General features: G+C 50.8%; 1 protein-coding gene across 1 annotated transcript in view; it reads right to left on the reverse strand.

Annotated features, from left to right (window-relative positions):
* The window catches only part of ACACA (acetyl-CoA carboxylase alpha), a 113,150-nt gene that overhangs the window by 15,362 nt on the left and 75,741 nt on the right, over positions 1 to 22,047 (reverse strand). Inside the window, exons 45-49 of the mRNA XM_035343442.1 lie at positions 9,865 to 10,008; positions 9,017 to 9,137; positions 6,358 to 6,454; positions 4,135 to 4,231; positions 3,339 to 3,474 (exon numbers count right to left, since the gene is read on the reverse strand). Coding sequence (XP_035199333.1) covers positions 3,339 to 3,474; positions 4,135 to 4,231; positions 6,358 to 6,454; positions 9,017 to 9,137; positions 9,865 to 10,008 — 595 coding nt within the window. The remainder of the gene's footprint in view (positions 1 to 3,338; positions 3,475 to 4,134; positions 4,232 to 6,357; positions 6,455 to 9,016; positions 9,138 to 9,864; positions 10,009 to 22,047) is intronic.

The following is a 22,047-nucleotide window of genomic DNA, read 5'->3' on the forward strand; positions in this document are numbered from 1 at the left end:
GGCCTGCCGTGAGCAGGGTTGGGAGGTATTTCTGTGACTGCAGTACTTTTGGGTCAGGTTTTCAAGCTCTCCAGAAGCACGAGCTTTCGCACCAGGCAGTCATGTCCACAGTTACTCCTTCTGGGATCGTGCAGTGCAGCACTTGGTTTTCCTGGAACATCCCAGCAGGCCGTGCTTAATATTTTATACGTGGATTTACACCAACGTCTGCCTTCACTCGCTTGCTCAGGTTTCCACCGAGGCCAACAGAGCTGCTCCTGTGTTCCTGGGGGCTATAGATGCACCTTCCTCGTTTCAGGTACGGCTGTAAACTGCTCTCCTCTTGGGGATATCCCCTGTCCTTAAGGTAAAAGCTTCCACTAACGGACACGTTTTGCCCAAGCAATGAAGAGAGAACACCCTGACTGCTGCTGCCGAAGGTCCCCGTGGTGCCTCGCACAGCCCCACGCACTGGAAGGTGCCGAGCTGCAGAGACAAGACGAGGGCAGCGGCAGAGCACCCGCAGCAGGGCCCCTGACCTGTCTCGAGCATTAACCCCAGCCTGCTCTTCTGCAGGGATTTTCCCTCCTGCCATCTCAGCCACTCAGTTTGCCTGCACTCACCACTTCAGCAAGGCGGGCACTCTCAAAGCACCTGCGTTGTTGAAAGGTAAAATGCAAGTTTAGGGAAGAAGATCATAAAAACACCACCAAGACAGCTCAAGAGACCTGCCTTTAGTCCCTGCACCAAACCACCAGAGCACACAACCTCTCTCACCCTATGAAGCATTTGCCGTACGGCGATAATTACCTCTTGTTTGTCATTTTGCTGTGCCCTCCACTCTTAAAATGAAAAACGTAACTGCTGCAGGTGGGGAACGGTGCCAGGTCCCAGAGGAGCTCAGTGCTCTGTGCCTGCGCTGCCTGGGCAGCCTGATGCCTCGGTAGGTGCAGGCTTAACAAAGTGTTCCTGCTGTAACTCACACACTTGCTCTGTTTAAAACAAAAACCAACCTCTCCACCATCGCCCACGCAGCAGAGAACAACACACGTTCAAAGAGCGGGCAGCCTGCACAACTCTTCTTGCAAAGAAGTTGCTGATGTTGAGATTGGAAAAATTAAAACTGATATTTCTGGGCCAAATTTCTGTCCCGTACTAATTTAAACCTGAGCATAATGAAATGCTTCTAAGACAGAAATGCTGCCGAGATCCTGCAGGAAGGCCGGTGTTGGCTCTCCAGCAGGGCAGGCTGTCTGCAGCACACGTTCCTGTCCTGTGTCTGCCTGCTCAGCTGCAGCGTGCATCAGCGCCTGCTACAGAGACACGAAATCTGCTGGAAGCTGTTATCATTACACCGTGTGTGTAAATATTGGCAGTCAGATGCATCCAGCATGCTAGAAAGGCTGCAGACAGCTTTTTGCATTTCCATCGTGTCGGGCAGCGTGCCCTGAACCTCCGAAGCTGGAACGGATCTCATCAGCTTGGCTGGATTATCAGCTAGGACCTGAAGGTAAACACCAGGCACGCACTGGCTGCAGACACATAACGGCCCTCATAAACCCATTACGTACAAGCAGTACCGTCATTCACCGTCCAGGTAATCAGAGATTTAAAACAGCCTTCTCATTCTGCTTACATTTTTTTATTGTTATTTATAACCTGTCCCAGGAAAAAATAATAAGTAAAACATGAAAAACCAACTGCGAGTGACCCTGTAGCACAAGCAGCGCTGCAGTTTAATGTCGCGGGGATTTGCATGCTATCAAACTATTCATGCCGAGTCCAAGACCCTGGTGCTAATTTCCAGTAAATTTCACGCTTGATGTCTCCCCGTTGTGGGTCACTGCCGGTTCGCCTAAATAAACCACTTCCAAATGGCTCCTCCATCTAAATATTCAAGCCAGTTTTTATAATTTAATTTTGCATTATGCTGAATAGCCTTCCGGCCAGATAGAGCTCATTGGGGAAGCCACCAGCACCATTGTGATATGCCTTTATTTATGTTAGTTATTTATTTATTTTACTGCTTGAATTAGACCTCCTAGGCCGACTAGTAAAGAGGGTTTTTTTTTTTGCTTTCTTTTTTTTTTTTCCCTCTCCGCTAATGTCAATTTTCAGCATAGCAAGAGCTGTCTCTAATCTTTTCCTACTCATTACACACAATTTTGGAGTCATTTTACCCACAGTGCAGTCGGCTCCTGGCAGTGTGTTTGTGTGCACTGAGGGGTGGCATAATTGTTTATTTTCCCTCCCTGCATAATCCCCAGCCAGCACTGAAACCAAAACTGCAAACAACTCCCCAAGGAACGTGGAGAGTGTCAGGAGAGACCGACGCTTGCTCTGGAGGCCCTTCAGCAGAAGCCAAGATGCAGAAAATGCCCCGGCCAGAGCACAGACTGCGGTGCTCCCGTCTCTCCCTGCTCTGTGGTGCCTCTCTCCTCCTCCTCCTGCCATGAGCTGGCGTGCAGTTAAGTGGGACGTGCAGTACAGCTATTAGCGTCTTCACAACAATTAGCATCTTCACATCTTCTTCTCCACCCTGGGCTCCTAGTTCCAACTCCAAAGCTACACTCAGTTTTTGAGCAATGCTCCCAGCGAAGGCACTGGCAAAGCCAACAGATCTCACTACACAGTAAGGCAAAATAATTCTGTAACCACCAAGAATTCATTCATTAGCTACTTTCCCAGTGAGCCTGGCATGGGAAGCGAGTTATAAAGACAGTGCAGTAGCAGGCCACGGAGCAGAAACCCCCCTGACGGGTAACAGGCGTTTTCCAGAGGAAAGAGTTTGCAGCCTTTTGCCACGTTCTGTCCCTGCATTCTGCATTTCTTCTTGCCCTGCTCATGAGACAGAGCAATGCGGCCTTTCTCACAATGCCAGCCTCCCCAGAGCAGGAACTTTTATTGTTAGAGGATCCATAACTTTTCGTTGTGTTTGCTAAGCCACATGCAGGTAAGAGGCTGTAATCTTTTACTTATTTAAATTTTATGGTATCAATCTCACATTCTCGGCACTTCACACCATTTAAAGCAGAAATACGCGGTACAAAAATCTGCCTGTCTATTAACCGAGCAGTTGTATAACGGTTCTGTTCATAGGAACAGCCACTCCCACCACATCCATCGACTGGGAGACAGTCCTTGATGCACCGATATTACAGGGTGCAACGTTATCAATAGGACCGTATTTCCACCTGCTTCTGTGCCTCACTGCGTGCTCCCTCCTGGAGGCTGGTCGGTCCCCAGAGAACCACTCCGGGATGCCAAACCACGGCGGGGAACAGCAGCAGTGCTCTGAGGAGCAGGAGACAAGGCAGGGTACAGGACAACACCACGAGGGTACCCCAGCTGCTGGTTACCTTTCATCCCACCGGAGAAGCCTCTCCAGTTGGCAAAGACCATCAGAGGCAGCCCCTCTCTGTTGAAGTCATTGATAGCCTGGGCTGTCTTAAAGGCCGAGTCAGGGAACCACACCTGGCCAGCCTGCTGGATTATCTGCGGGGACAAAAAGGATCGTTAAGCCTTGAAACAATTCTGGTAGCACAGGAGTTAGCACAAAAATAGAGGAACGGTTGCAGCAAGGGCTGAAAGGAACCAACAATGGGGAGTGCAGCACGTGAAATGCGTAAGGTGTGCTTTCCCAAGGAAAAACTGGGACAATCCTTCTGTCACTGACATTAACAGGAGTGTTGCCACTGATTTATCTATGACGAGATGATACGGGAGGCCTGACACCGTGACTGCTGCAAGAATGGGAAGGGGGGAGAGAAAAGGACATGCACAGGAGAAGACCCAGAAGAGACGATGTAGGAGGTAGGGCCACAGCTGTGAAATCAGGCAGGAGAAAAGCAAAATGTCAAAGCAGCAAGAGCATGAAACAATCCGGTCACAGCAAGAGAACAGGGAAATGATTTTTCCTTGCCAGATCTCCCAGGCCCTACGCCCTGCATCGCAGCGGGCTCACAGTAGCACTGCTGGGGAAGGCGCCCCCCGAGAAAGGGGCCTCCAGCCACGGCCAGGTACCAGCACCCCCGCGAGGAGCGCCTGTATTTTCTGTGCCACCGCCAAGACCAAAAAATCCCCCCAAAACAAACGCTGCTCTCACAGGGATGTTTGCAGAGGACAACCAACCAAGTGAGCAGGCGTTCAACCTACCTTGGCCTCCGAGTCCAGGTTTGCGGGGTCGGCGGGGATACTCAGCTCCACTGTTCTCGTTTCTACGGCAACAACTCCTACAGGTATTCCTCCCAGCCTGCCAGCACCGAAACAAATCAAAATGCATACTTTACTGTTACACAACTAGACCATTTTTCCAATTTGCATCAAAATGCTCAAAAGAGACAAATAATGCATGCTAATGGGGGAGGGAGAAGCACTGTGGCCTTTCTGAAGAGTTGAGGCATGCGGCTGGGTCGTTTCAGAGCTCAGTGTATAGTTCTCAAAGCAAAGCCTAGTTCTGAACACTAACACACACCTCGCTACGAATTAAATAGAATAACCCGAAGCCTGAGCTTTGAGTGAGACAGCTACAAATGCACCTCTCCTCACCCAGCATCACACAGATGTTGCTGCTGGTGGTCTTACCCAGGGCCAAAGTGAAGACCCAAGGCTTCCCAAGCCCTGTAGACGTCTCAGCCGTGCCAAACCTCTCGTGCTTACAGAACTCCTGTGTGGCTTGGCTGAACGGCGGGTAAAGGGGAAAACCTTTGGGTTTGCCTGTCTGCCTCCCTGCTGCCCCTTGGCCGCTGGATGCTGTGAGGTGAGGAGGGGAGGTTGGCACCAGGGAGCTCCGGAGCGCTTCCCGCAGCATCCACGCAGAATTCACCTGGCCCTGGTGACAGCCCTTGTCCCAGGCAGTCCCAGCAGGGCTGAGGAGCTCTCGGCAGCCACCCCGGGCTGGTGACACGCTGCAGGCAGACAGCGCGACACGGCCTGCGTGCACCAGGGGCTTGGAAATATTCCCATTCGCTATGATTAAGGGTCTGCCCAGAACCCCGTAATTGCAGAAGCCGTCTTAAATCGGTAACTTATAACTTGTGTATTAGGGCCCATGTGACCTAATAAAGAACATCTTTATCCAAGTATTACAGTTATTTATTGAACTTGAAAACAGCTCAAAACAACTTCTGTTTTCCATTATACTTCATATAAATTTTATCAGGCTAGCACATGAAGATGCTACATCTTGTTTTATAGTGTGTCCCTGGACAAGTTGCCATAGAATAATAAAAGACAATTTACAGCCAACAGCACACATATTCCAAGCATACATACAAAAGATGAGTTTTGGCAGCACTTACAGTAACAATCCCAGAAGAATACATTCATATATTTGTTTTTTCCAAGTGCCACTGCTTTTGAAAGAAGTCAGTTTCATTTGTATTCTACGAACTTGTGCGTGAGAGTCCAGAGCAACTTGGAATTTGTCAGAAGAAAGGAACTGCAAGTGAAACCGAGCACAGGCCTGGACAGAGACCTTCTAGCTTTGCCAAATCACTGATCATTTTTTTACCCGGTGTACTTCTTTACCTAAAGCCTTGAAATGGTTGGAGCACCTTGTGAGATAACACTTCGGTGTGGTACAGGTGGCAGGTAAAAATACTGAAGTGTATCAAAAGGGCACAGGAACACCCAAGGTTACGTGCTGCAATTAGGGGGGGAGCCAGCAGGTATTTTAGGCTCCGTTCAACAACATATAAAGACAGACAATATTCTGAGAGGAAAGGATCTCCAGGGGTATCAGCACTCAGACCCTGCGACCAGCAGCACTCAGAGACAACATCTAAGGAACAGAACAACAGAGGGGCATGTTGCACTGAACCCTCTGGTAATGAAAGGCGACATCCCCTGGTACTTTGGTCAGCTCCTGACTTAGCTCAGGTCTCTGGAGCTGCACAGCTCATTAGGATCAGGTGTGCTGGGTGCTGGTCTGGGAAATGTTGCAAGTTATTCCATGCAAATCTCAATGTTAAGCTCTTCCCTTCCAGAGCTTCTTGCAATTTGTTCTAGTTTTAGCTGAACTTTTCTTGCAAGTCAAGTGTGACTGCAGAACAATAAACTGCGTAACACACCTTCAATTAACAGCTGCGAAAAGGCCTCACCGTGTGACCATGCACCTAGAGAGGCGGGTTTTGTCTGCTGAGATTTTTAACAATCTCTCTCTTTTAGGCTTTTGTGCACATGAGAGCTGTCACTTCCAAGCAAAACAGAAGAAACGATCAGTCCATGCTTCATTCACGTGGTAAAGAAGTAAAAGCAAGGCAACCAATTCAAGCAATGACTTATTTTTACTAGCAGTTTTGAAATGAGGTTCTAGAGAAATGCAAAGCACAATGAAAACACACTTCCTACAAATGTCTAACATGTCTCAGCACTTACCTTGCTCTGCCAACCACAACCGTCTGGGCCCAGGGCTGCATGATCTCCAGGAAGGAGCCATTGTCAAAGAAACCACTCAGCCATTGTCCTTTTTGACCTGAAAGGGAGGGAAAAAGGGAAATATCAGAAGAGGGAGGAGGAAAGGAAGGAGGGAAGAAGAGAGAACATACAAGGACCAACCGAAACTTGTTTAAAATGCCAACTGGAGAACGTGGAACTGTCTTTTTATTTATTTAGTTAGTTTTAAACAGATTATAATACGAGGGAACATTAGACAGCCGAGCGTTTGTCTGCCTTCAGCCATCATGTCTTATTTCATTTGCTAGTCTACATAAAGACAGTCATTTATCAGCAAAAGCATCATTTATTGTTAAACGATGGGGTTCAGATAGCAGAGGGACTTCGCATGCTTTTAAATAAATAGCTGCTTTTTTCGAGACGCAACAAACATTTGTCAAAAGGCAGCAAAGTCATTAAAGATGTTTTTCAAAATGCCTATTTCTGTCCTAAAACTTGGCTCGCGTTTTTCTCTCAATTCTGCCTCCCATTTCTTTTAACGAAAGAATGCTGAAGAAATTCAGGACCTCAATGTAAAAAAGTCTGCGATACTTGAAAACTAGACACCCCGTGTGAGAGGGCTTCACACGGCCTTGGACTAAAATTGAGAAGAAGCAGCTGGTACTGGAAGCCTGCTCTGCGAAAGCCACCAGCTGATGCTGTAGGGGCGCCGGATCAGGCCACGCTCTCAGACCTTGCACTTGCCCACAGGAGGCAGCGACTTTGCAGCACTTCCAGGAGAGCAAACCTGTCCTGAACAGCACTCGCCGAGGTGGCTGGGCAGCCCTAAGGGAACAAACTTTTCCTGACCCTTGCAGACAATCAGCTTCCATCCCGCAGCGTGAGGGCTTGGTTACCCTGATCAAACCATCTATGAATTGGTTACCCTGGTCATACCAACTACGACCTAGCATTATTTTCCCTTTATAAAGCAACGGTGTCAGCCTTGGGGTTCCTCCTGCCCCAGAGGCATCGCAGCAGAGGTGCTGACACCCAGGCGTGACACCAGCTGCGTTGGCTAACAATCCACACACACTTCTTCAAATAAAACCCTGGGGTGACAACTATCCCCCCAGGGATCAAGGGGGCAGATTACGGTGTACTTCTCTTCCATCTGGGCTGGTTGCTGACTCTGATTTGGGGTGTGACAAATAAAAGGGGGGACCTGCAGGCAGCTCTCTGCAGTCCTCCCGGCAGCGTGAGCCATGTGGCCCAAAGACAAGGCACCGAGGTGCGCTACCCACCGACAGCTACAAAAATCACAACTTTCTTTGGGAATCTGCTTTTCTCTGGGACTTCATGAAGCTTCTGCCAAAAAAAAAAAAAAAAAAATCTCCCAGCTTTCCCCGTTGGCACGCAGCTTCTGAGGAATGCTTTAATCTGAACAAGCACCTCTGCTTCTGCAAACCCAAGTCCAAAACCAATTAAAAGTGGAGATCCAAGCAAGCTAACCTCTGCTGACTTAAACAGGATGGAGAGTGTTTTATCAAGACCAAACTTGTAATTACTGTGTTCTACATTCCTTGCCTCTGTGGCCCCACTGTAAAATGTGACCATCCATTTCAAAATTATCTCTTTATCGTGAGCCCAAAGCTGATCGTTTAGATTCTGGCCTCGTGTCGGGCGTCAGTTTGAAGAATATCACGGCAATATCTCCTCTAATAAATGGCTTTAACTTTTCACCTAGGAGATATCTGCTTTAACTTATCACAGGGAATCATCTGCTTTCCTTAACGCTTCCACTAAATTAAAATCTGAAGTCACTCGATTTGGAAGCCAGCGCTTGCTGCACTCAGACAGCTGGATGAATTACATGAGAGATGATGAAAAAATATTATCCAAAACCAGAAAACTTAGTTTATCACAAATCTCATTTTAGCCCCCCAAACTCGTTAATAACGGCAGGCATAATGGTCACCCAGTTTGCAGCTTGTACGTACACAGGCTGCACAACCCCAAGAGCATGTGTGGGGGCTCAGTGGTTTGCGGTGTTCCCCATGCAATTATTCACCGAGCTCTGCAGGAATGCTCTCTGATTCCGCTAGCAGAAAGACTTTCCTACATGCACTTTCCTCTGAACCATACAAAAGGAAGTCTATGAAAGTAACTAGAACTTGTAAATGTTCTCACACACTCATTATTTACATGCTATTTTTATATATTATATTCAATAAGTTCTGAAATATATTCGGATTGCAGGCCTCAGGCTTTTCTCCCCCTTCCAGCCAGCTTTGTCCTTTAGGCCTAGCTGCAGTGGATGGGCTGCCTGGCTGCTGACAGGAAGAAGGGAATATTTCAAGTCTGGAAGCAGATCTGGAGGACCTCAAGACACAGCAGATAGATTCAAGCTTCAAAATGCACTTGGCTGATTCGAAGACAAACCCAGATCTGCAGGGTTAGCACTCACCTCCTGCCTCATTTGCTGATGAACTTTAATTTCTAGGCTTTGTAGTTCCAGTTATGCCATGGGATACCATGAGCAGTATCAACGATTTAATGCCGAAATTGGACCACTGACAAGGCAGTGACAGACACGAATCCCTGACAAAGCCTTGGCACAAGACACTTCCTGGCATGTCCCGACCACCACAGGTGTACTCACTTGGATTTGGGCGGCCGGCCAGCAACCAGCGAGGATCATAGGGGGTCTTGGTCGGCACGTAGTCTATGGTTCTGTCTATAGGGTCTTTGACTTTGAGGATAGGAACAGGGCTGTACACGCTCTAAGGGAAAAAGAAAAACCTTGAAGGCAGTCATTCTCCCACCAAGCACCGAGTGCAAAGCAGCTCGTCAGTCCTCTTTCCCCCTCATGGTACCACCCTGCCACATGGGATCGCGGCCTTGGCAAGAGTCCGAAGGAACTTCCAGGGTGCTTCCAGCCACTCTTTTGGCATCATCTTGTGTGCGTTGTACTTGCCTTACTCTTGAACTTCAGGATTGCCAGCCTTAGCAAGGGGTTGCAATTTAATTTGTAAAAGCGCCCAGGCCACCCGGCTCAGTCTGTGCACTCTTTCCTGAAGGAGGGTGACCTGCGTGCTCTTGTCGCTCCTTCCCAGCTGCAGAGCAGCTTACAAACATACATCAGCTCCCACAAATTACTGCCTCCGAGAGGAGCTTTTAGAGCCTTTTCAGTAAGAGACAATCCGCCGCTTACACCAAATCCCGCTACCCGGAGCGCCAAGGACAGCACGCGGGGAGGGACGTGACAGTACACGTGGCAGTGCCACACTGCCCCTCATCCAGCTTTCTGCAGCACCTTGGGTCAGAAATGGCTTTGTAGATTTCAGTACCAGAATGCCCAAGAGCATCAACCATGAGCCCAAGCCATTCTGCTACAAACACAGAAAAAAAAACCACGGATTCAGAGACCCTCCCCTACCCCCAAAACCCTGTGAACGCAGTGAATAAATAGCTAGTGCCTCGTCGTGCCCCCGCAGGGCCAGGAATTACCTTTGGCATGTAGGAAAGCCACAGCAGAATGGTGTAGACTCCTTCGAAGTCGTCGCACACGGTGCCGTGCGTCACCCCGTTGTTGTGCATTATCTGGATCCCACCCAGCTGGTTGTTGGAGGTGTAAACCTCCCGTCCAAGCACCTGGCAAAACAAAAACGGGAAACCATCGGCGGAGATGTGGCGAGGGGGTGTTGAGTAAGGGACGCGTACAAGCCCGTCCCTGCAGCACGGCACGAACATGCCGACACCAAAGGACAGAGCAAACTGCTCACCAGCCCTGCACACGGGGAAGATCTTCGGGTACGGATTTCCAAGGGAAACAAGAGGTGGGAAGCCGAGGCAGCAGGCAGCTCTATCTCTTACCCTTCCCAGCCAGCAGCGAGCTGACACATGAACAAGTCTCCTGAGGCCTGACCCGAGCTAATCCAAAACTGCTCCCGCTTTGGGGCCTGGTGGATGGGACCCACTCAGACCTCCACCCGGGGAGAAAACCACCGTGCTGCACGGGGAAGGGTGCAGCAAAGACAAAGCCCCACCGGCTCCTCGGAGAGAGCAGGAAGAACAAGGCTGACTGCTGGACTTGCAATTCCCTCGCACGGCTCCATCTCTAATCTGAGCCCAGGCAGCGCAGCTCTTTTCTCATTCTCCCGCTGTCTCTTTCCATTTGCCCTCTCCCTGACTGATACACTGATCTCTCGGTCACTCGGCTTTCTGCTCCACTGAGTCCATATTACTAATAACACCTCTGCCACGGCCAGTTTACCTCATGAAGGCAGGAGCACATCATTACAAAATAAACTCATAACTTTGACATTCTAGCAAATACATGCCGTTTGTTATTTTTATGGGTTGAGTCTTTCTAACAGACAGAGGGCATTACATACCTGCTTCATTTAGATCTTAAAAACCCCTCAAACGCACACAAACAACCTGTCCTCCCCCAGCCAGCAACCAACACGGCTCGTTTTAGGAAGAGGGGCCGAAGAGGAGCAGCCCCGAGGCCGGGGCAGCCCCGACCTTGCAGGAGCGGCGCCCGAGCGAGTTCGTGCCTCGAGGACCCAACTCGTCTCACCCAGGGGGCAGGGGAACGCCACAGATCTCAGGAGTCAGCCTTTGGGGCAGAAAGCAGGAAGGTGCTAAAGGGAGGTGAAATCAGGGAACGGAGCTGGCTGCAAAACGACGCTGGAGCCGTTAGCTTCCTTCTGGCACACCAGGTCATCACGGCTGGGATCGTGGCTCTGTGCCCTCCCAAAGCATCGCCTAACGCCAGCATTTGCTAAGTCCCTATTTTTTTCCCCTTTGGAAGAAATAAAGCCCCGTAGTCTGACGTTTCCCAGAACTCAGCATTTCCCAGGCAATCCTCCCAAAACTCCCTGCGAGACAGATGGCAGCCGAGGCCTGGATACAGAAGAAGCGGAGGCACAGAAGTTGTGCCTCTAGCCCAGAAATTTGGAAGTGGATACAAGCACCGGGGCCCTGCACGGAGAAGGCCCTGGCGCTGCCTCCCAAGCTCCAACACCCTCCTCTTCCTCGAACCAAGTCAGCGCCACGAAGAGGCACGGCAGAAAGACAGCAGCGTAGATCTAGGCTCAAAGAAAAGGAAAGCGCAGGCCTCCGGATGCCAGGCACCAGTCTAGCTAAATGCTTTCCACAGAGGAAAATAAAAATAAAGAGGATTTAAACTCCCCATCTATGAACTAATGCAAACGTATGTACATGCAAAATGGGCCTCTGCTGCTGCTTATCTGGAGACACTGCAGACAGCTCAGGTTTACCACCGCTGACAGGCAATGAAAACAGCCTAATATACCGCCTGCTCTCGCCCTTAAATCCCCTTTTGGAGATCAAGATAAATATGCAGCTCCTTTTCCCGAGTGCTCCAGACATCTCAGTGAAGTGGCAGAGCATTGTGAGGGGCTGCGCAAATGAAATCCCTCCATAGCGCCGCGCGAGTATTTGCTTGTCGGTGTTCGTCAGCAGAGGCTGCGAGCTCCCGAGCCGCGCCGCGAAGTGGTGCCGCCTTCGTCCGCGTGGCACGTACGTGCGGACACGTGCGCTGCTCCTGTGGGTAGCAGGAGGGATAAGCACGGCCAGCACAGCCCTGAGGCAGGGCCTGATGTGATCAGGCAGGGCCCAAACGCCAAGCGAGCTGCTCCCAGCCTGGTGCTGGGCCAGGGACGCCGCCCGGCTGGCGCTGTCCCCGTGTCTTCTCCTCTGCGGAGTGATCGGAGCCCCTGCCCGCTTGTTCCGCACACCCAGCTGCAGCCTGAATCGGGTGCCAGAGGTTAAAAGGCACCGAAGGGCTAAGCCAGCTTCCAGACGGTGATGGCTGGGCTCGAGAAAAAAATGAGCGCGATAGCTCATCCATCCAGCTCCGCCAACCACCTCCTCGCTGACCTCCAAGGACTACATTTTTAAAGGCTGACAAGTAATTCAATCTCCAATTAACAATTTTAAATGGTGCAATGCATATTGCTGTATAAATGTTTCTGCAAGAAAATATCCACGGGTGAAAGAGAATACGTCTGCGGGAGAGGCCCCGAACTGCTGCAGTTAGAGGAGTCGGACATTCCCAGTGAGACACGTGGCCAGCACGGCCAGGGGTGGCTCTAGAAACATCGCCACATCAGTTAGAGGGAATGCTAGGAGCGAACTCACAGGAGGAAAGAAAGACAGCACAGGGTTACAGCCTGCATCGGCTGCCACCAGGATCTGACCTGTCCCAAGGGGAAACTTCACAGCCCTGAGCGTGGGCTGCCCGGGGAGGTGCGCTGAGCCACAGGGGCTCGGAGGTGCTGAGCTAGAAGCAGCGTTAGCCCAAGACCTACCAAAGGTTTAGCGGCCGAACACATGCACAGAAGTGGTGGGATTTTCAGAGCAGCCCCTGAACATCAGCATCACTTCTGTTACCGCTGCCTTCCCTCACATGGCCCCAGTGCCAGGCACCGTGGCTATAGTTCCCTGTTTCCGATCCACCAGCAGCTGCTCTGACGTTTCCGAGGGAGGTGCCGGCAGGTCTCAGCAGGGAGCGCTGCCTTCCTTGGTGCCTGCAGCCGCTCCCCTGCCTCCAACAGCAACCCGGAGCGGGGCGGCAGGACGGCCACCACCCGCTGCTCTCCTGACACCAAACAGCCCCCGGCTCGCTCCAGGACGGATTCAGATGAACCACTCTGCTTCCCCCTCCTGTGCTCCCGAAGACAAATCTCTCAGGAGAGCAGAAAGCCGTGCATTTAAGAGGGTGCACAAGACAAAACGCCTCCTGTGTGCCTCCATCTCAGCAGAAGGATGAGGACAGCAGTGAAGTGGGCAGGAGGAGACGCTAGATGCAGCACCGCACGTGCTAGAGCTCAGCTCAGGCCCCTAAGGACACACACCGTTTTGCAGGTAACACAGCCTTTGATGCCACATGCTTACAAACCACACGGGCAGCGCTGCCAGCATCTATTTCAGCTGGTCCTCCAAAAGCCATTCTGAACACTGCCACGTTTCCTTTTACTTTAGAGGATCTTTTGGAGAGTACAAAGGGCAGCCAGGATTCTAGCAGCCTGCTCAGCCTCTTAAGACCAAACTCAACAGGTTTAGAGGCAGGTTGTACGCAGATTAACCAGCTCCGAGCACGCTAAGCTGCGGTGAGCAGCTGCTTTTGGGGTGCTGCTTTTTAGCGACTGAGCTGCTCGTTAGCGGAGACATCACTGCGAGGCCGGCTGGGCTGCAGACTGGATGGGCTCGCGTGTTTCATCAAAGATGAAAGATCTGCAAAAATGACAGCAGAGGGCTTGAATGGGAATCATTATGTAACCTAAGTGCTGTTATTATTCAGAGCATATCATGTGTTTATATCAAATATAAGTGCCAGATTTTTATCCAAATAATTTCAATAATTGCAATTCCCAGCCCACAATTTATATTATCTGCCAGAAACATGAAGCAGAAAAGGCACACGCACATCCTATAAATAGCCTATTTTTCATAAACAGGCAGAAATGATCAGAACGAATGTCTCATCAGAAAACGCAGTGTAGGAACTTAAAACCTGACTGCTATTATGTGCAGCCAAGCCTCAACAGCTCTTTCGGCGTTCATTTCTCGCTCGTCCCCCCCCACGACTCACGTCCTTAGAGGCAGAGGAGCAGCGGCAGCGAGCAGGGGAGCCCAGCGAGGACGGGTGCCAGCCGGAGCCGTGCCCGGGGCAGACCCTCTCCCTGTTAGATGCTGACGAGGCGCTGTGAGCACAGACCCCTCCGCTGCCTGGGAAGGGAAGGGAAGGGGCTGCAGTTCTTGCATTTCTAATCTAGGAACGTGTGCAGCTCCTGCACTTTTAATTTACGAGCGTTCGGTGGGGGACCCTTCTGACTTGGGAACATATTGGCTCGGTCTAATGCTTGGAGATTATTAAAGTCAGAGCTATACTCCACTATCAAGTCTACAGATCTTTTATTTAGAAGATATGGTGCTCTAAATGCACAAAGAGCTCCCTGTCACCTTCACATTAAAGCCCCTAGTGCCTGGTAAATGGAATTATATAGCTGTCATCTCCTTTCCCCAAAGTTTTAAGAGTACAATGGGCTCATTTTTTCACACTCCATCCCAGCTTCAGAACTAAGAGACCTACTTTGTATTGATTTAAAGTCTCAGAAATAAATAAACCTGCTTCACCAATGTGATTCACAAGAAATTCATGATACACTATTGCATGATATATTTCGAGCTGTGGCTCCGGCTCTTTTTTTCCTTTGGTGAGTGATGGGGGAGGTGGGAGGTAGGGGGAGGTGGGGGGGAAGCTGACAGCCTGATGGTTATTGGAGATGGCTACTGACTGCAAATCCAGAAGCAGGTCTGGCCGGTGGGCTCCTTTTCTTGCTTTAATTTGGTGAGATCGGAGGGGGAAGGGGAAGAAGCACCTGCACGTCACCTCAGAGGCAGCAGGGGAAGGCACATCCAGCTGGCCTTCGGAGGCACCTTCTGCCTGAAGATCCCAAAGCACCTTACTGACGCAGCTGGCAACATGAAATGTTAGTGGGAGGAAACAGGTTTTTTCTATCTTGCAAGAATTTACGGGGATTTTTGAAAACTTCCTCTTCGGCACTGCAACAGAAAATCGGAATTTGTGATCTCGAGATCGGAGCAAGTATCAGGCGGGGTCATGATGTTTGCTTCTGACTTCTGAAATATTTATTGTAGATATTAGAAATAAAAGGTAATTTGGAATGAAAAATCAGGTGGGAAAAAAAAAGAGCTTTTCATTTGACAAAATGAAAAAATCCAAATGAGAAATTCATCGAAACCGATACTTTTTCCTGAAGAGTTCCCGTTTCAGCAAAGTGGCATTCTCAAATGAAAAATGTCTTGTCAAAACATTCCTGCCTAGCTCTCCTTTCACGGTGCAGGGAGACCGCATGTTCTGTTCAAGGTCACTCCATCAGTCTGTGGTAAATCAAAAGGACTCAATATACTTTGCAAACTAAAATTACAGCCCCCTATTCTACATGGCCCAAACGCTCATAAATCCCATCTGTCTCAGTTAGGGGTTCCCTGCTCAAGACACTAGCCCTATAAACGGTATTAATGATCGTCTCCATGATGCTAAAGGATTTGGTTTGGTCATTCCCTTGGTCACCTTCTGCGCCCTGAGAGCACCCTTTCATTCAGCCACCAGCCAAGGGCACAGGCACCAGGACAAGGAGACTCCGTTCGCTTTGTAGCATGATTTTGGGCTTAATCGTGAGATATCTGACAATTTCCCAAGGCAGTTCCTAGAGCTCCCACCCAAGCAGAGCTAGCACACGAGTAGAAACATATCCTACAGGATCACCTGGAACTGGGATACAATTTCTGTTCCATGAAATATATAGCAGGTTTTAAATATGCAGGAGTTTCTCTGGAAGGTACAGGCAGAACACGTGCCGATACACTAAGCTCCTGTTTAGTGGGAATAAATACAGCCCGCCCACACTGTACAAGCCCCATCCACAGAGATAAACTGATCAAGATCTGTATTAAAAATGATAAAAGGAGGAAGAAAAAAAAAAGTCAACAGAAATCTATTAGACCTTCTTCCCTAAGCAGACATAAAGGGACTGATAATGTGATGTTTGGAACGTAAATTGTCTCTAGTGGGAACAATACACAAATATCACCACTTAAAGAAAGGCAATTAAAAATAAAATGTAGAAATGGAGGCTGGGGTTTGTTTACTTGCACTTGTCTGAAGCCCAGGCATCCATCCTGCTCACATTAACTTCTCGACACGGAGCGAAGACCTTTGTGTCACCAGCACTGCCCCCAGCCTCTGCCCACCGATGCCCACGGACACCAGCAGGAACGAATTCTGCCGCCCAGCACCGCGGGGCTGAGCCTGCCCCTGCCAGGAGCTCGGTGCTGACCTCGGCTCCCAAACCCCACTACCTTTACTGGGGTGTGAGTGATGGGGACCTGTGCCAGGGGGCCTCCAGCAGCACCCTGGGGTCCTGCACCGGCTCCAAGAGAGCCGAGGGAAGCAGCCCCCTCCCCAGGAGCCACCCTCGTAAGCACCCAGAGCAGCAGAGGGACCCCTCCGGCCTCCCCCAGTGCCAGGGCCGAGAGTGGGGCAGCCTCGGAGCGCTGGGCGAGGGGCAGGGCCCGATGCCCAGCGCTGCTCCAGCACCAGAACCTGGCTGGCACTGCTTAGGCCCTCGTTGATCAGCATTGCCCAACACCCCGCGCCCATACGCCATCCTAATAGCCTTGCTGTGCCACTACAGAAAGATTCATATCATGCATTAATAATTATAATGCTTCTTTGAATGACAGGGATGGCACTTGCTGTTCTAACTCACATGATTGCTCTCACATGATTGCTTTGATCTAATCCCAAGACTTGGAGTCATCTTGAGCAGATACTGAGCTGTCCCTGCCTCGGATCTCAAAAGAAGAGCTTTTCACATTCTGTATTTTACAGTAAAACCCCCGAACAGCATCAATCTCCCCGGGCTTGTATTTATTTTTCCAGATTGTGAAACTGAAGGGTAAATACTGCCGCCCGCGATGCTGAAGACTGATCGCTCGCACGAGACGGGCGGGCTGCGGGAGCTCCTCACGGCACCGAGCCTCAGACCCAAGCGGGCAGCAGAGACAAGGATATTCTCTTCTGGCCCCGTGCAAAGCGGTTGTTGGGGCGCTGGGATTTAAATGCTGATCGTCAAAACAATCCCCGCAGCAGTTCCGGCCCGGTGTATCAACAAGTCCTCGGGGCCTCACCCCCAGGCACGCGACTGGCACCCGCAGTGCTGCGCCCTGACGCAGCTCGGTGACGCCTGCAGTGCCTGCACTGACGGGAGATGTACCCAAGGGAGGTCGCTGGACAATTGCTGTCTTCAGCATTTTAAGTTTCTCAGATATTTACACGCTGCCCTAGCAAAGCATCGAGCCTCCACTGACCAGCTCCCCTCACTGACACGTCCCTTCTATACCCGAAATGCCTCCTCCTCCAGAACCCAGCGCTTTGCGTTGCCAGAAAGTGCACCATTAATGGGGTCAATCGGCTCCTGAGCTCTTTCAGGTCTAGAAGTGGTGATACAAGCAGAAATATGGTTCAAATTAAGATCGTTCTGAGGACAAACTTCCCCCAGCCCTGAGGATGGAGTCACCCAGCCTGCCACCGCACCGCTGCTGGCAGGAACCTTCCCAAACTCATCGCAGGTACAAAGGAACCAAGGTGCTTGGCAGCTCCCTCGGATCTCTCCTATAGCATCAGTTTACTTCAAGTTCATTGATCCTTTACTCCTCTATGAATTCTCCCAACATCTCAGGAGGGATCAAGCAGCCCAAGAGGCTGCGATGGCTCCTTGCCAGTCGGTGTCCTCAGCCTCGATCAATCCACCCGTGCCATCTCCCAGCCCTCTGCTACGTGGACTCTTTGCTCTTGACACCTCTGATTACTCCTCCCATGATCCACAGCCTCCTCCTCAAGGGGGAAACGTGCTGAACTAAAAGGAAGAACTTTGGGTTTTTAGGAAAGAAGCCCTTTTGCTGCTCTCACTCACCCACACGGTCAGAGCACAAAGCACACAATGGCAAGGGAAGAACTTGAGAAAGGTACAAAAGAGCTCTGGGGAGAGCAGGCAGAGTGTGACAGTTCTTGGCTTGAACCAGAGGCAGATCTCGGCCCAGAACAGCCCCCAGGTGCCACGGGGACACTCACACTTTGGGCATGAGACACCTCAGGGGATGGACGTTGGTGTGACCGACAGCCACTCTTTGTTTGCATTAAGGAAACAGCCTTAAAGACGGGATTTGTTTCAAACACAACAGACAAGGAGGAACCAACCCATTAACAACAGGTCGGCAACAGCCTTGGGAACATCCTAGTGAGGCAAGGAAAGGCAGGCCTGGAAAGGAAAGGCAGGCCTGGAAGCTTGAACCATGGAAGCAGGGAGTAGATGGGGAGCGCTGGGCTCTGCAGCCTGCTCCTGGTACGAAGGAAGCTGCTGGAAGTGAGCAGGTCGGTAGGGCACGGCGGCAGCACGTCACCCGCCTGGCAGGAAACCACGCCGCGCTGGGCTGGTGACGAGGGAGTCGAGGGAGGTGGAGGCAGGTACGGGGGTGGAAAAAGGGGGGAGGCAGTGCAAGTTAAAAAAAATAAAAATCTCTGCCTCAGCAAAAGTTTTCATTAAAATTTTAGACAAATGATCTCTGTGTCCTTCTCCCATGCTGCCTGGGGCTCCATGCTATTTCTATGCAAATAACAACCTCGTGGTTTATATCTTATTATTTCCACCGGAGCTGCGGCGACATGACCCGAGACGTGTGTGAGGTAGACAGCGAGAGAGAGAGAGGGAGAGAAAGAGAGGGAGAGGGAGGGAGGGAGATGGAGTGGCTGCTCGCTGAAGTGTGAAAAAATATTGTCAGGAGTGAGCGGCAAGAACAAAAAAAAATTGCAGGGATAACGTGTTTATTTCAGCCCCTCTCCCCATGTGAACCAGCACCTTTTAAAATTCATTGGGCATCAGGCGATCATGCACAATCCATCTGCTTTCACTTTATCATTTGCATTTCATGCCTCCTGGCTTTTGATGTGCTGATACTTTGATGCAGTCAGGAGACGCGCATTATCATTATTTCAATTTTCAGGGGGGTCAGCGGGCTCAGCACAGGCGCGCGCACACGCTCGCAGGAGAGGAATGAAATGTCATTTCCACCTCTCCACCCCCTGCTGAAATGCAACGGGGAAGACAAAAGGGGTACGGATGAAATGCAGCCCCGGTGCCCCGCACGCCGAGCACCGGCCCCGCCGCAGGGCATCGCACCTTTCCCTCGGCTCCCTCCCTTGCCCGCAGGTCCGGGCTGCAAACAAAGACAGCTTAATCGTGAGCACAGGGAACCTCCCGGAGTTCCCCCGTCCCCCAGGCAGGCAGAGGGGCTGAGAATCCCTAAACCCACCCGGCATCAGGCGGCTCTGTGGGCTGTGCCTGTCTCCTGAGCAGGTGGTGACTCGGGCACAGCAAGCAGCCCGCGCGCCATCAGCCAGCCTCCAGAACCACGCACCAGCTCCGGCTGGAAACCATCGTGACCTTGAGCTCATCTCTCAGTTATCGGCTCCTGCCTGGGTCTGGCAGCTGGACCTTTCCCTCTGCACCCAGACCCTCGGGCTGCTTTTACATAATGAACAAGACCGGCAATGGACCTGCTGGCACGTAATGTTTCTCACAGTCCTCCTCTGCTCCCCGTAAACTGAAAAGAACCCAGCATTTCATGGGAAAATAAAATAACCAAACAACTTTCCAGAAAAAATCCACCACCTCACTGCTTTCTGCAAGCCTAATCGTCTCCATTGCTGCAGAAACATTTTGGCATTGAGCACTCCCTTCTTACAGAGAAGACATTTTGGAGGTATGTGTGCAGGCACAAGACCACGGCTAAGTTTTGTACAACATCTTCTTTGAAGGCAGTAATTAAGAACAGAAACGAAAAAGCCCAAATCTTTGTCTCAGCCACGACCTCTCCTCGAGGCCCTGCCCCTCGGGTGGGTGACCTCCCATCGCCACCCAGGAACGCGCTGCCTGCCTGCACGGGGCTTCTCCCAGCATCTCACCCAAGGGAGCAAGAAGCAAGGCTTGGCTGCTCCACAGAGGAAAACCACAACAGCTTTCCACCACGAGGCCCTCCTGGAGCCTTATTCATGCACTGGCCAAAAAGAACAAGACACATCCCGCCTCGCGCCCGAAGGACCTCTGTATCCCTACAAGGGAGGGCTCTGCTTAATTGGCCCCTGGCTGAGGGAGTCCTGACTGCCAGGCAACAGAAAATTCAAACCAATGTCCACAAAAAACCTACATCCACAGGGAAGGTGTTCAACGGTGGAGATGTAAGAACAGGGAGGGTGGTCTGAGGCAGATAGTGCCTCCATCGCAGCATGATGCAAACGTGTTAGCATTCACCGTTCGCTTCACACCCCGCTTAAGATCTCAGCTGGATGAGCGTGGGCATTTCAGGCTAGCACCAGAGGTCACCTCGCTCTGTCATACTCTGGGCCACAGTTACAGCTGGATGCAGTCCGGAAACTCTGACCAGAGCTGCAGGGATTTAAAAACAAAGATGGTGTGCACCAGCAAGGCACCCCGCAGCACCCAGACGCGAGGGGGGACTCCCAGTCTCCTGCTGTTCACGGACAGGTCAACTTGCTCTTGGGTCTGGGCTTTAGTGCTCGTACTGGGAGAGCCGGACAAGGTGCAGAAGGTTCCTCCTCTGCCTGACCTCTCGGCAGGAAGAGGTTCAGCGCCTACACAGCAGTATATGCCTTTCCAACAGAGCAGGGAGGGAGAGAAAAGGGCACACGGAGCGATTCAGCCCACTGGAGTCCTCGGAATAGGATGGGCTAAGTCAGCCCCAGAAAGCTTCTCCTTCTGCCTCTGCCTTCTGACAGATGTCAGGTGCTTAATTTAGACTAAATCCTTGATTTTTAAGTGCCAAAAATTTAGCGAGATTAAACTAGTCCTACAAAAACATTCACTCCATGGGAAGAGAGTGCAGTTAAACCTCGAAAGGGAGCGGGAGAGGAGGACTGAACAGACTGCCTGTGCCATCTGGGAAACTCTGCAGGACCCCGATCCCCAACAAATGACAGCTGGAATCAGGCAACATACTCCACTTCAGCAAGCACTAAACTGACTCAATCTCTTTTTAAAGGATGGATCTTCAAATGCCTCTTTTCCTTCCATTGATGCAGGTGTGTGTGATGTGTGTAAGAGATCTAACTGAGGGTACTGCATCCTGGAGTTGATAGGATCAATGCTTCATTCTCTGCAGAGCCCCCTTTATTCAGGGGAATAATTCAACGAGAGACTATTTTCCTTTTATCTCCCATTGTCGGGCAGGCACTCCTTGAAACGCAGCTTGCGATGAAGCACAACCACCCCAGGTGCTGGAGAGTGCCTGAGAACAAAGCTGCACAATGGGGAAGGGCACTCGCGCCCGCACAATCCCAACTCTCACGTAAACAAAGCCCTCGCTGAGAGGGACGAGAGCCGAGTCGGCTGCGAGCCGTGTCTGCGACAGACAAGGAGCCAGAGGCTGTGTTATTAATAGGCTTGGGGCAGCAAGGGAGAAAAACTGCCTCTGGTGGGGGGGGCCCCGCGGCCCCCCGAAGGAAGAAAAAAAAATAGAGCCACTTTAGCAGTGAAAGCTGTGAGTTTGCTTCCAGCCCGAGTTATTCCCCCCTGCCCTGCACAGCTGAGATTTCCAGCAGGTTTGACCCCTTGAAAATCGCCGTTCACACACTCTTCCCCAGGCTGCAGTGCTTCCTCAGTGTTACGCCAAGTTCAGGGTGATTCTGGCCCATATGTTTTGGAAACACGGTCTTCCAGACTCTGGCAACAACCCCGTTTCCCCTATCACAGTACACGGTGGGTGGGAGAAGATGCTGCCCTGTCGGTGGGCTTCTCTACTTGTGTCATTCAGTCGCTGCACACAGCCTACGTTAGAAGCTGCTTCTCCTCCTTCTCCTTCACCTGGCTCATGCTCAAGCCCTTGTTCTGCAGTCCTGCCTGCATCCCCTGCCAAACTCTTACCAGGATGCCTGGAATGGTGGCTCTGGTCACAAACAGGTGCATGACAGGACTGCTTGCTCACCAGAAAAAAATAAAATAAAAATAAAAATAATAAAATAAAATAAAATAAAATAAAATAAAATAAAATAAAATAAAA

The sequence above is a fragment of the Oxyura jamaicensis genome, chromosome 19, assembly GCF_011077185.1.
Source record: "Oxyura jamaicensis isolate SHBP4307 breed ruddy duck chromosome 19, BPBGC_Ojam_1.0, whole genome shotgun sequence".
Classification (NCBI taxonomy): domain Eukaryota; kingdom Metazoa; phylum Chordata; class Aves; order Anseriformes; family Anatidae; genus Oxyura; species Oxyura jamaicensis.